At 33.0% G+C, this 12986-nt stretch overlaps 1 protein-coding gene across 3 annotated transcripts; it reads right to left on the bottom strand.

Annotated features, from left to right (window-relative positions):
* Positions 1-608: 608 nt before the first annotated feature.
* On the bottom strand, positions 609-12022 carry LOC101901061 (uncharacterized). 3 transcript variants are annotated; one of them, XM_059124327.1, is made up of 6 exons: positions 11818-12022; positions 9662-9804; positions 9216-9486; positions 4711-4853; positions 1511-4075; positions 609-1149 (listed from the first exon to the last, which is right to left on the bottom strand). In XM_059124327.1, the coding sequence occupies exons 2-6, from the start codon at positions 9795-9797 to the stop codon at positions 935-937; spliced, it is 3330 nt and encodes a 1109-aa protein (XP_058980310.1). In that variant the 5' UTR covers positions 9798-9804; positions 11818-12022; the 3' UTR covers positions 609-934. The 3 variants fall into 3 exon arrangements, 2 of the variants coding, with proteins under 2 accessions (XP_058980310.1, XP_058980311.1); XR_009342501.1 differs by having other exon boundaries at positions 1052-1149; positions 1220-4075; XM_059124328.1 differs by lacking the exon at positions 9662-9804 and having other exon boundaries at positions 11818-12019.
* Positions 12023-12986: the final 964 nt, after the last annotated feature.

The raw sequence follows: 12986 nt of genomic DNA, 5'->3' as shown, positions 1-12986 counted from the left end.
ATTGTCTGTGCAGATCTACGTCTTCGTATAGGCCCCATATAACCGTGACTACCAATATTCGATATTTTGAACATTTTAGCTACTTTTTCAAATGAATAATAACAGACGCCGCTTTTCTGACACGGCATTCAATGGAATTTTTTTACATTTTAAAAATACATTCCCGATGTATATATGTTTACAGAGGAATAAAACAGGTTTATGTTATGCATCATCACCAGAGATAAATCTACCAATGTTAAATGAATACAAAGAAAACTCCAGATTGTACTTAAGACAAAAATTGTATTTCAAAAAATGTTTTAAAAATAGAATTTATTACAAATTATATAAAATATTTAATTAAATATTATTAAAAATATGTGTTACATGTACGTTTTACATAAGTATTTTGGTAATGTTTGTAATTTAAACTTCAATACATTTTAAATAGTATGTTTTAGTTTATTACATATCTGTTTTTAATGTTATTCATTGGAAAGCCCAAATTCACATAAATATATATATATATAAATATTGTTTATACAAAAATAAATATTAAAAGTTTTCTTTTTTACTTTTGATTTAATATTGAAAATAACTTTAGTTGAAATCTTTTATTTAGTTTTAGTTAAGCATGTTTAGGTCTGTTTTGGTCATTTGCTCTGCAAAAGTAAAATATTTATTTAAGATGAAAAATAAATTTTGATAAAAAATTAAGTGATTTGAAGGTTTCCATCCACAACCATTTCTTTATTAATAGTATTAATAGGTTTCAATAATGGCAAGAGTAGAATTCATCAACGAATTTCGTACAAGAGTAGTATTCAAAAAGAAATTCATCATATGGTTAAAAATTATTATTTTCAATGAATTGCAAATAACTAAATCGAAATTATTAGTGTATTTACTCAACAAACAACTGAGTTTATGTATCTTACATGTAATAAATGAATTAAGTGGAATCTTGCCACTTTTTTTGTTGATTGTTAATCCATGTTTTAATCTGAGCTGGTGTTCGCCGGTTTAGACATTTATGTTTTACTGCATCTGCACATTGTTTAAAAGTTGGTAACTTCTCTAAAGTAGTAGGATCACCAAAAATTGACTCGATAGCTTCTCGTTCTTCCCTAGTCCATCTGACTCTTCTTGTTTTCCCAAAAGGAGAAGCTAAAAAAACAAATATTATTAATAAAATTCTAAACAAGTAAATTCAAGCAGTTTGCTACCACTTGCTAACTTTTGTTTTAAATTTAATCATAGATAAAGAACGAAATGGTGTTTGTGTCTCAATGGATAGTACGAAATTAATATAAAGTTATCTATCAAAAACGTAGAATATCATAAATAGAAAGAAAGTAAATAGAAATTAATGTAGAAAGTAGAATACGGTAATGTCATTGGTTAGGAACATTGAAATAGTTTGGCGACACAACCAAGCCTTCCGATTTCGTATCATGGTAGTAATTCACTAGATTCACAAGGACAAGTAAATAAAATCTTAGATCTAAACATTTTGTGTTTAACTTACTGCTTCGTTTTCTTTCTTTAGACGAATTTATATCTTGTAATTCTTCAACGTCTTCAAATGCTGATGATTCGTCATCAGATGTTGAGGATTTGTCATTAGATATTGATGATTTGTCATCTAATACTCCATACTCCGTGTTACCCGGCATTTCAGGGCATTCGGGCGAAAAACAGTTAGCATCCTGAGTGCTATCTTTGTAATTGTTATTAACGTTGCAACCAGCCGCGGACAATAAAATTTTAGATACAGTCGTTATTTCGGCCATTGGGACTGGTATTCTGTATATGCTTTTGTGAATGTCCTTGTGGTGTCCAAGAAAATTTGCTAGTCTTTCCACAGTAGATTCTTGAACGTTTAATAAAGATGTATATGTAGCTATATGTTTTCGCAGTTTCGTTCCTCTTAAGTCGTCAGGAAATGAAGCTCCGCACTCCGATGCAAATTTTGATAATAATGGACATGCTCTATAATACATTTTAGCTAAACCAGATTTTCCCGGGGCGCTGAATATATATGGATTGGATTCGCGTATTCCAGCTTTTTTTCGAAATTTTATGATAAGGTTGATTGACTTTAAACACATGGGATCTAGTAGAACGCCCACCGTTCTTCCTAATTTTCCCCGTAAAGATATTCTCACAAATTGTTTAGCAAATTTAATTGATTGTTCCGACATTTTTTCGAGAAGACCAGCTTCTACGCTATTTGTTATTTCTTCTTTATTGTTGAAATTGTCAATTGTAAGTCTCTCTATTTCTCCAGCTCTTCTGCGATTAAAAACTTGAATGCATATTAGAGTTGCCTCAACTAGATCTTTCCATGCTTGAAAGCAAAAATTTTTATTTAATATTCCAATAGAACGTAGCATTTTTGATCTTAGAAAATCGTACAGTAGTTTTATATCTTTTTTATTGGGCAAATTAACTTTTTTTGTTCTTCTTTTGTTTTCTCTGTCCTCGATCGCTTTTCTATTAATCTGCGTAGGCGTTTCATCCACCCATAGAGAAACAAAATTGTCCAGCAGAGTTTTTAAATCATTTTGTTGTTTTTTTATAAACTCATTTCCTTGTATTTTCGCGCATTTTTTTATCAAACTGGTCAAACTTGTAGCTACAGCTGGTGTAGCAAATCCCTTGGTGAAGTCCCATTTGGCTGTATTTCGTAAAGCTTCAATTGCTTGATCGAAGAAGAACGGTTTGAACATTTCTTTTAACTCGGTGATCTCCGGTTCCAGTTTCATTAACTCTATCTTAAACCGCCCCAGTAGTCTCATATGCGATCTTATCTGATCATGATGGTGGGTTTGCGATAGTTTTTCAGATAACCTGTTCCCATATCTAATGATTAGTTCATCGTAGCGTATGGCCTGGCTTACCTCATCGTTACGTAGAACTGGGAATATGCTACTTTTCATTTCCCGATTTGCTACAGGGTGCAAGTACTGTGTCAGTTTTCGGCCCTCAATAAAATTGGATCTTTGATTTTTCTTTTTACTACAATTGCGGACATGAGCCCTTGCTGTGTATTTTCGGTAAAAGCCTTTGCACATTGGACAACACACGTAGTCATCCGGATTGTGTTTCGCATTTTGTTGTTGTCGTCTGAGAACAATCAGTGTGCCTGTATTTTGATCTCTGGATGTGTTGTGAATGAAATCGCCTTGTTTTCGAAGTTTGTCAATTATTTGAAGGCGATCTTTACTCTTTTTTGGAAGTGCCATTGCCATTTTAACGAGTTTTTCGCCTTTATGTTTTAAAAAGAGATGTCTTGCAATTTTAGTTTGTAGAGTTTTACAAAAAATACAGAAGTGTTTTTTTGACTTTTGATTTGAAAGTGGCACGGAAACTTGCGCAATGTTTAATGTGTCGGAAATTTCCAAAAAAGAACTGGCATTTATGGTTGTATTTTCCATTGTAGAATCGGGCAAATATTCTTGTCCAGATGAACTTTCGTCATTTGCTTGAGATGTGCTGATGTTTGTCAAGCTAAGCAAGTTGTTTTGAATATTTGTCAATCTGGGGTTTTCCCCGTAGGTTTCTATCGTTGTCGAATTTTTATGACTTCCCAAATTAAAACTACTGCTTTCATTGAATGAATCGTCAGTAGTTTTTGTGTCATGTTTATTAGGTTTACTAGCAGATGGTTGTTTTATTAACGGAGTGTGTTCTTCGAACATTTGATTTGTTTGTATTTCTATTTCAATGAAAATATTATCAGTCGAAATTGCCCTGGGAGACGACTTCGATTGCCATGATAACGACGAATTATGTCCCTCGTCAAATACATTTTCTGACTTCTTACTAAGGTTTTCAACCGAAGACGACACTGAATCATAAAGGGCGCTATTATGCAGTATGCCTTGATCCGTATCTTCTGATTGTTGTTCTTCAATATACAAACTTGAAGGGCTTTTTAATAACATAGGTTTGGTATAACCTGGAACCGGACAACCAGAATTTTCTGTTGAGGCATCGCTTGCTTGGTGTATTGTATTTTCATCTTTTTTCACTGAAGAACTTTGAACTGCATATATATCTTTCATCTCCGAGAGATATATTTTATCATCTAGAAGATTATGTTGTTAGTATTTGTCGTAAGCATGAATTCGTATATTTGAAATAGGCCCCGAAGTTAGCCGTTATTAAAGTGAATAAAGCAAAAACATGCCAATTGGAAACTTTATGTTTTAGATATAGATGCGCCATTTCATTTGGAACTCAAAAATTGGATTAGAAATAACGCCTCTGAAACTTTTTATTTCTTTTTGGACGGTTTTGTATAAAGGAAAATTTTTTCGTTTGCTGTTTTGAACCTATAATTAACGTTTTATAATTTATTTCTCAGAAAATTAAAAAAAATAAAATAAAAAAAGAAAGTAAAATAATAATAAAATTAAGAAATAATTAAGTTTAATGGACAAAATGTTCATTCGATTTCACTTAAATATGTGATTTAAATTAACTGCAAATCTATGCTTTGATTTATAAAAAAATATGATGTATCCTTTAAAATGCGGTTTACGGAAAAGTGAATTAGGATGAAGGCAATTAAAATCACTCACATTCTTCTCCCCAATAGGCATATTTTACTAATGATTTAAATGTTTGTACTTTTTTTTATTAAAATTTCTTCAATAGTTATTTTTTCGTGTCATTTCGACCAACGATCGGAACTTTTTACAAGTTGTTCATTATACTTACCACTTGATAATATTAATCGCGCTGCATAGAAACATCCTTTAAAATTAACCGTACAATTCTCTCCTTCACGTTGTTTAATGCGTTTTGAATCGACAATATGTAATTCATTGTTGTGAAATGCAACCAAAGAAAATTTATTTATTCTGAAATACAAACAGATTTTTTTTTTATTTCATGAACAGTGCATGAGTTGAAGAATATTTATTAATTTAAATATAGGTGAAACGGCCAACGATACATGTTACAACAAACAAGTAAAAAACAGTAAATTCGGCCGGGCCGAACTTTGAATACCCTCCACCATTTAGAACGAATTTGTAAATTTTCGAAAAAGATAACATTCGACAAAAATTGTGCTAAAATCTTATAAATACCGAATATAGCCGTTATATTAGGGTCTGTACGACGTGCACCTACGTAGGCATTGTTTGTCATAAGCCATTACCATATTCCAAACTTGAAATAAACGGTGAATAATATAGCAAAAATCAGAGCTATACGAAAACCTGGACCTGCATAGACAATTTTCTGTAGTTCCCATTACGAACTCTAGATATGTAATTTGAAACTACTCCGGTGAATAATGACGCTAAAATCATCAAATTGCCGAATATAGGGAGGTACCGTTATATGGGGCCTATACGAAGACGTGGACCTGCATAGACAATTTTGTGTCTCAGGCTGTAGCATGCATTTCGAACTTCAAATGTCAAATTTGAAACAATTCTGGAAAATAATGTCGCTAAAATCATAAAAATACCGAATATCGGGAGGTACCGTTATATGAAGGCTATATGAAAACGTGGACATACCATTTACGAACCTAACCTGCCTACTGGCAAAATAAAAATTTGTCAAAAATTTTAGCCTTCTATCTCAATCCGTTCGAAAGATAGCGTAATTACAACAGACAGACATACATACAGACAGACGGACGTCGCTAGATCGACTTAGAATTTTACGCTGATCAAGAATATATATACGTTTTTGGTTCTGACATGAGTATTTCGAGGAGTTACAAACGGAATGACAAAATTAATACACCCTCCATAGTATGGTGGAGGGTATAAAACGTAAGATAGAGCTACTAGCAGACTACATTTTTTTTCTAAGTGTGCCTGACCTCTGCCAATTTTGTGTATGTATTTATAGTTTTTAAAAATAAAATACTTTTAAAATAAGTGATTGGAAGAAACGTACATTACGGGACGCGCATTAAAGCTATTCGCCTGCTTATTGTACCATGCAAGGGTGAGCGTCAATAGCTCGTCTAGAATACTCATATTGAAAAGCATTTATATTTTAAGGCCTTTAAATTTCATATCTTCATATCAGTTTGGGCCCAATATGGGAAAGAGCGTTGAAAAAGCTTAAAATCCCATCTAAAAATGTTATTAAATTTCATTTATCTATTGAAATGCTAAGCTTGTACACCATAAATATTTCTAATTTTATTGTTGTCTTAAGATATGATCTGTGTTCAGGGAATGAAAAAATTAATTATTATAAATATTGTGTGAAACCCTTACAAATCGAAAGTGAAACTACCGTGTGAACATAGTGATATATTTCCTTCAATAGCGCACAGGTTATAATCAACTCTCATATTTATCTTTGCGCTTTCCAATATATTGTGCCTACCATGTGTACAACACATAACTGAATTTGATTGTTTACAAAAATGTGTATTATGTCCCAATCAACACTACTGAAACTTGAATGGAAAAGCGGAGATAAGTTTTCGGCCATGGATGAAGAAAAGAACTGAAATACTGAAATTTTATGTGTGTGTCACGGTTGGTGTCTGTGACTGCGATTTGGCGGTGATTTAGTAATGCATCCAATATTTGTACGAAAAGTTCTCTGAACGTCTCTAGTTTAGTAAAAACACTTCGATTATTTCGAAATTTCTTCCAGAGGTAAGTATTTTTACCCTGATTCCGGGAAGCTATTTTTTTCTTGGTGGACGGACCTGGGACCCCAGATTTTTTACCCGAAAGTCCGGGTACAATACCCGGCCTGGAACGGATACACTTACCCGATATAGTGGTCACATGATGGAGTAAGTGGTCATGGTTCGGAAGTTATAGTCAAATTATCGTTTTTTTTGGGCTCGGATTTTTTATGAAACCCCCAGAAAGTCAGAGAAGTCCCATTATGGGGATCAACAAAATTGATGCCAAACTATAGCTGACACTCTTTTCTTTCCAAAATGCTACAATTTGTGCTAATACCTTTTCCGGGTCCAGAGATATGGGTCTTTCCATCCGCATAACTCGATTCTAACCAGTTCATTAAAATTATGTTTTCAAAATGTTCTAAATTTGACATTTTTTTAAAGCCGGCCTTCGGACGGGGCTTGAGATTTTCTCCTCTGGGTATGTCCAACGTCCAAGTTTTCTAAATTTGATGTTTTTGTAATCCAACGACGGCTACGCGAAATAAAGCTTTTTTTATTGAAAACATAATTTTAATAAACTGGTTAGAATCGGGTTATGCAGATGGAAGGACCCATATATCAGGACTCAGTAAAGGTATTAGCACAAATTGTAACATTTTAGAAATGTAAGAGTATCAGCTATTATTTGGCAATTTTGTTGACCAACATAGTGGGCCCTTTGTGACTTTTTAGGGGTTTTATAAAAAATCCGGGTCCAAAAAAATTGATAATTTGACTATAACTTCCGAACCGTGACTACTTACCCCATCATGTGACCACTTGTTGGATATTGTCCATATAGGGTAAGTGCATCCGGGTCCAGGCCGGTTCTTGAACCCGAAAAAAAATAGTTTCCCGGGATCAGGTTAAAAATACCTACCACTAGAAAAAATTGAAGAGTTTTTACTAAACTAGAGTTAAACCTAGATCTCTATGGTACTATATTTGTTATTGGGTGAAAGAATGAAGCTGAAATCCTGAAATTGTATACTTAGTGTACTCTGTGTATTATAATTGTACGAAAAATACTAATTTGTACTAAATTTGGTGTTGAGTGAAGGTTAGTGTCTGTATTTGAGAGAGGAAAATGGTTTTGGAAAAAATTTGTCCTAGAATCGATGAACAAAGTGTGCATTTTTATACCCTCCACCATACTATGGAGGGTATATTAACCTTGTCATTCCGTTTGTAACTCCTCGAAATACCCATGTCAGACCCAACAAAGTATATATATCCTTGATCAGCGTAAAATTCTAAGTCGATTTAGCGATGTCCGTCTGTCTGTCTGTCCACTATCCACGCTATCTTTCGAACGAATGGAGATAGAAAGCTACACACATTTTTATTTTTCCAGTAGGCAGGTTAAGTTCGTAAATGGGCCATGTAGGTCCACGTTTTCATATAGCCCCCATATAACGGTACCTCCCTATATTCGGTATTTTGATGATTTTAGCGACATTATTCACCGGAATTGTTTCAAATTTAGTATTTGAAGTTCGAAATGGATACTACAGCCTAAGACAAAATTATCTGTGCAGGTCCCCGTCTTCATATAGCCCCCATATAACGGTACCTCCCGATATTCGGTATTTTGATGATTTTAGCGACATTATTCACCGGAATTGTTTCAAATTTGGTATTTGAAGTTCGAAATGGATACTACAGCCTAAGACAGAAAATTGTCTATGCAGGACCAGGTCTTTGTATAGGCCCCATAATCAGTAGCTCCCTATATTCGGTATTTTGACGAGTTTAGGTACAAAAACCACCGAAATTGTTTGAGATGTCGTATTTGAAGTTCGTAATGGATGCTACAGCCTGTGACAGAAAATTGTCCATTTTGATGATTTTAGCTACATTATTTACCGTTTATTTCAAGTTTCGCATTTGAATATGGTAATGCTTTATAACAAAAAATGCCTATGTAGGTCCATGTCGTACAGACCCCAACATAGGGGCTATATCCGGTATTTTTAAATTTTTAACAGAATTTGTTAAGGATTTTATTTTTTGAAATTTCTCAAATTCGTTCCAAAATGATGGAGTGTATTCAAAGTTCGGCCCGGCCGAACTTACTGCTTTTTAACTTGTTAGTACTAAACTGGTGGAAATTAAAAAAAGCATACAACAAGTATGATTTGTTTTCACGTTTTTATCAACAATATTTTAGGTATTTTATTAACAATAATAGAAATGCTGGTTTGTTTTGAGTGGTGGCTTATAGGAAAATTTAGAAGAAATACATTTTTGTCTTTGACGCTACACTTCTAAACTAGTGCTTTGCAAGATTATTTTTTATAAATTCATATGAATTGCACTGTAACTCAAAATGTGTTAAAACTATTCTGACATATACGTGCGAATTTTCAGTTTTACTTGCTACAAACCCGTTTAAAGAGAATATATTGCTGTCGGTAAAATTTAGGAAGATGTGGAATGTGTGAAACGGAGAACTTGGTTCCTCTGTTTGGTTACTTCACTATGTAAACACTTAAAACACTGGTACTCTACTCTCAAATTTTTGGGAAAGTTGGATTTTATTTGGATAGTGTAATTAATTTCTTACCTTGTAGATACACAACGTTCCTCGATTATTTCCTTAAAGGATGAATCTTTTACGGAATTGTTTGGGGACATATTCTCAATGGAATCTCTTATGGCCGACATTGTAGATGGGGAATAACATCTTGTTTTCCTCAAAGCAGGCTTGTCATCATTTATTTGTGCTCCTTCAACAAACTCATCCCTTGTTGCATAGGTTGTTGTACAAATTTGTTCAACTTCTTTAGATGCAATTACTTCTCCTTCTTTTATTTTGTGTAGATATTCCATGTCATCTGTATAGTTATTCGAAATAAATATATTTTTAGTATTGTATTGAAACATTAAAAAATTCAACTATTTTATTTTGAGAATTTAGGAAATATTTTCCAAAACAACTCTACATTCATTGTCGCACAGTGTTAGCTAGTCATAACTATAATTTTTGTATATATTGTATGTTCAATTTACCACTTGCAAGGATTAATATAGCCGAGTAGGAACAGCCTTTATATTTAACGGTGCAATTTTGTCCATTGTTTTGCCTAACAGATTTTGATTTTACGACCCATAGGTCCTCGTTGAAAAATTTCACCAGAGAAAACATTGTGAGACTAAAAAGAGGAACAATACGAAAATGAGAATAAGAGAAATATAGGTGTTTAAGTAGAGTTGTGTGAATAGAAAAAATTGGAACCAGAATTCATACCACCAAGCCTGATCTCATCTAGCATGTCACTTTCACGTTGGAAATCGTTCCAAAGGCCCTATTATTGTTCTATGAAAATTTGAAATGAAAAGCTTACAAAGGAAATATCTTTTATATTAATTGCTTTTCAGAAATCTTATTATACACTCCGCCATAGTATGGAGGGTATATTAAGTTTGTCATTCCATTTGTACCACATCGAAATATACATTTTACACCCCACAAAGAACACATGTTCTTGATCAGCATAAGATTCTAAGTTGATTTAGCAATGTCCGTCTGTGGAAATCACTCTAGCTTTCGAGCGAAATGAAGTAGATTGATGAAATTTTACTCAGATGTATATAATGTCTGCAGAAATTTTGGTATTGAACATATGCCATATAGGTCGACGTCTTCGCATAGCCCCCATATGACAGTACCTCTCGATATTCGGTATTTTATTAATTTTAGCGACATTTTTCATCGAAATTGTTTCAAACTTAGCATTTAAAGTTCGCAATGGGTACTACAACATATGACAGAAAAATATTTATGCAGGTCCACATCTTCGGATAGCCCCCTCATAACGGTACCTCCCGATATTCGGTATTTTGATGATTTTAGCGACATTTTCACCGACTTGTTTCAAACAAAGCATTTTAAGTTCGTCATGGGTACTACAACCTATAACAGTAAATTGTCTATGCAGGTCCACATCATCGAAGAGCCCCCATTTAGTGGTTCCTCTCGATATGCTGTATTTTAATGATTTAAAAGATATTATTTATAGGAATTATTCCAAATTTCGTATTTGAAGTTCCTTACGGGTTCTACAGTCTATGGCAGATTACCTTTGTAGTTCCACGTTTTCGCAAAACCCCTATATAACGGTATCTCCCGAATTCCGTATGTTTTCATTTTAGCGGTATTCTTCGGCGGAATTTTTTAACTATTCAAATTCCTTCCAAATGGTAGATGGTATTAAACCTGCTTGTTTACTTGCTTTTCTATCATTTTTAAGTCAAAAAAATAGAATATTGGTATTTGTAAGTAAGTAAATAAAAAGGGCCTTCTATAAAGGCAAGTTTTGGTACAAAAAACTCAAGCACAAACAAACCGAAATTTTAAATTAGGTAATCACGAAATAACAATCGTTCTGTAATAAAATTGAATAAAATATCTTCAAATACATTATATGATCGTAAAACCTCGAAATATTGGTTCTAGTCCCACGATGCTGCCTACCGTTCTTCCGATCTCAACGAACTGTGTCGATCAAACTGTGCGTATTCGTCCGTCTGTATATGTTAATTTGTAATCCCTCAACAGGTAACATTTATGGTCCTCATTAGTGTAAAGTCCACAATAAAAGCATATTGTCTGGAGATTCGTACTTTGAAATGGACCAAACCCCGATTTTACCTGATTTTGTAGCCACTGTGCATGTTACAATTATAAACCAGTCGACGCGGAAATTTATCAAGTGAAGTGACTTGATTCGTTAAGTGGATATTTTATTTTTCACGCAAAAGTTATGGTCAATTTCACCCGCAAAATATTATCCTGAACTCTAATCCGATACAAATTTCCGCATCTAATGTAACATGCAGAGGGACTTAAAAATTGAGAAAATTTGTTTTTGGTCCATTTGAAACCCTAAATATTTTGCTATCATAACCATAATTGAGATATATAGCGTGGGTACAAATTAATATCGATGAACCGATTTTATACAAAGAACTTTTACTCCCTGACCAAAAAAAGTAAATGAACTCAAATTAAAAATTATATTGTCTGGGTTGAATTGCTGTTGCCTAGAACAATTTTCAATGAACGGGCCAAAAATTTCCATAGAACAGTAATCCGGTTCCAAACTTTATTCACTAAAATAAATGAATTGACGGACGGGCAAGCTTAAATCGACAAAAACACTTACCTTCCTTTTCCTTTAAAATTGTTTGTAACTTTTAATTTTTTTTGTAATTCACACTTTTAAATTAATTTTTTATGGGCGCGTTTGGGTGTTCACAATGTGCTTGCTATAACTTTTTCTTCGTTAATAATCTAACCTTTTTGATGGCGTCTTTTAAAACGGTTTTTGTGAGTACAGAAATTCTAACGGCACTTTCTCAAGCTTTTCGATAAACGATTTATATCGAAAGCCAATTATGATCATGTTATGTGGCCTTTCCACTGCAATTGATTTGCCCTCTATTATGTTATGTTCTCATTGCACTTTTAATCAATTTGATGGCTTTCAGAATTAGGTACACGAATCAACCCGTTCATATTCGTAACTCAAAGTAACACAATTCCTTTTTTCAAATTTTTTGTTTGTTGATTTTTATAGGAATTTGTATGAAAGTACATGAAAAGAGCATTAATGATAATAGAAGAAATTATTGATTTTCCTCCAAAGATTTATTTTATCTTTCATTTAAGATTTTTCATTCGTGTTTTGAAGTTTTTGTATAAATGTTGATATTTGAAATATATTTTTGTATTTTCTCATTTTAAAATCAGTTGGAGGGTCACTTGTCAAAAATTTTTTTTGTCGATAAAAAAATTTGAAAATATTGTCTCTATCTAACTCTAACTCGTGGACAAAATGCGTACATCGGATGAGAGAGAGAGAAAACTAAACTTACTTTCGTTTGAATGTACCAACGAAAAGAACAAAAATGTTTGTTCGCTCAGCAAATTTTGTGTGAAGAATTAAGTTGATATTTATTAATTAACGGTCGAACTTCATGAACTATGGAAACAACGACTTAATTCTACACAAAATATTTCCTGGGCGAACACTCATCAAAACAATGAAAAAATATGTCCCATCCTTAACATATGAGAGCATTTAAAATAAATTACGACATTTGAAAATGCAAAATAGAAATATTTAATGAAATTTTAATAATTTACAGGAAAACTAAAGATTATGAATGCAAAATATAATGTTGAATGGTGTATGTACATTCAGACGAAAGAAAAATTCGTTCTCTATCTAATCCATGGTATGCATATTGTCCATACGAATCAGGACTAATGCGCACAATTCTAGAAACAAAAATAAATGCATTTTTCGAATGCCTGTATCAATAACAATTC

The sequence above is a fragment of the Musca domestica genome, unplaced genomic scaffold (genome assembly GCF_030504385.1).
Source record: "Musca domestica strain aabys unplaced genomic scaffold, Musca_domestica.polishedcontigs.V.1.1 28, whole genome shotgun sequence".
Lineage (NCBI taxonomy): Eukaryota > Metazoa > Arthropoda > Insecta > Diptera > Muscidae > Musca > Musca domestica.
This window is presented reverse-complemented; position numbering and strand designations above follow the sequence as displayed.

Excerpts from the sequence above, each read along its gene's own strand:
- LOC101901061 (XM_059124327.1), bottom strand. The coding sequence starts at position 9,797 with ATGTTTTCTCTGGTGAAATTTTTCAACGAGGACCTATGGGTCGTAAAA. Across the intron at positions 9,487-9,661 it reads TATATTAATCCTTGCAAGTG|ATGACATGGAATATCTACAC; the intron begins GTAAATTGAACA and ends ATAACTATACAG. Across the intron at positions 1,150-1,510 it reads TAAAGAAAGAAAACGAAGCA|CTTCTCCTTTTGGGAAAACA; the intron begins GTAAGTTAAACA and ends TTGTTTTTTTAG.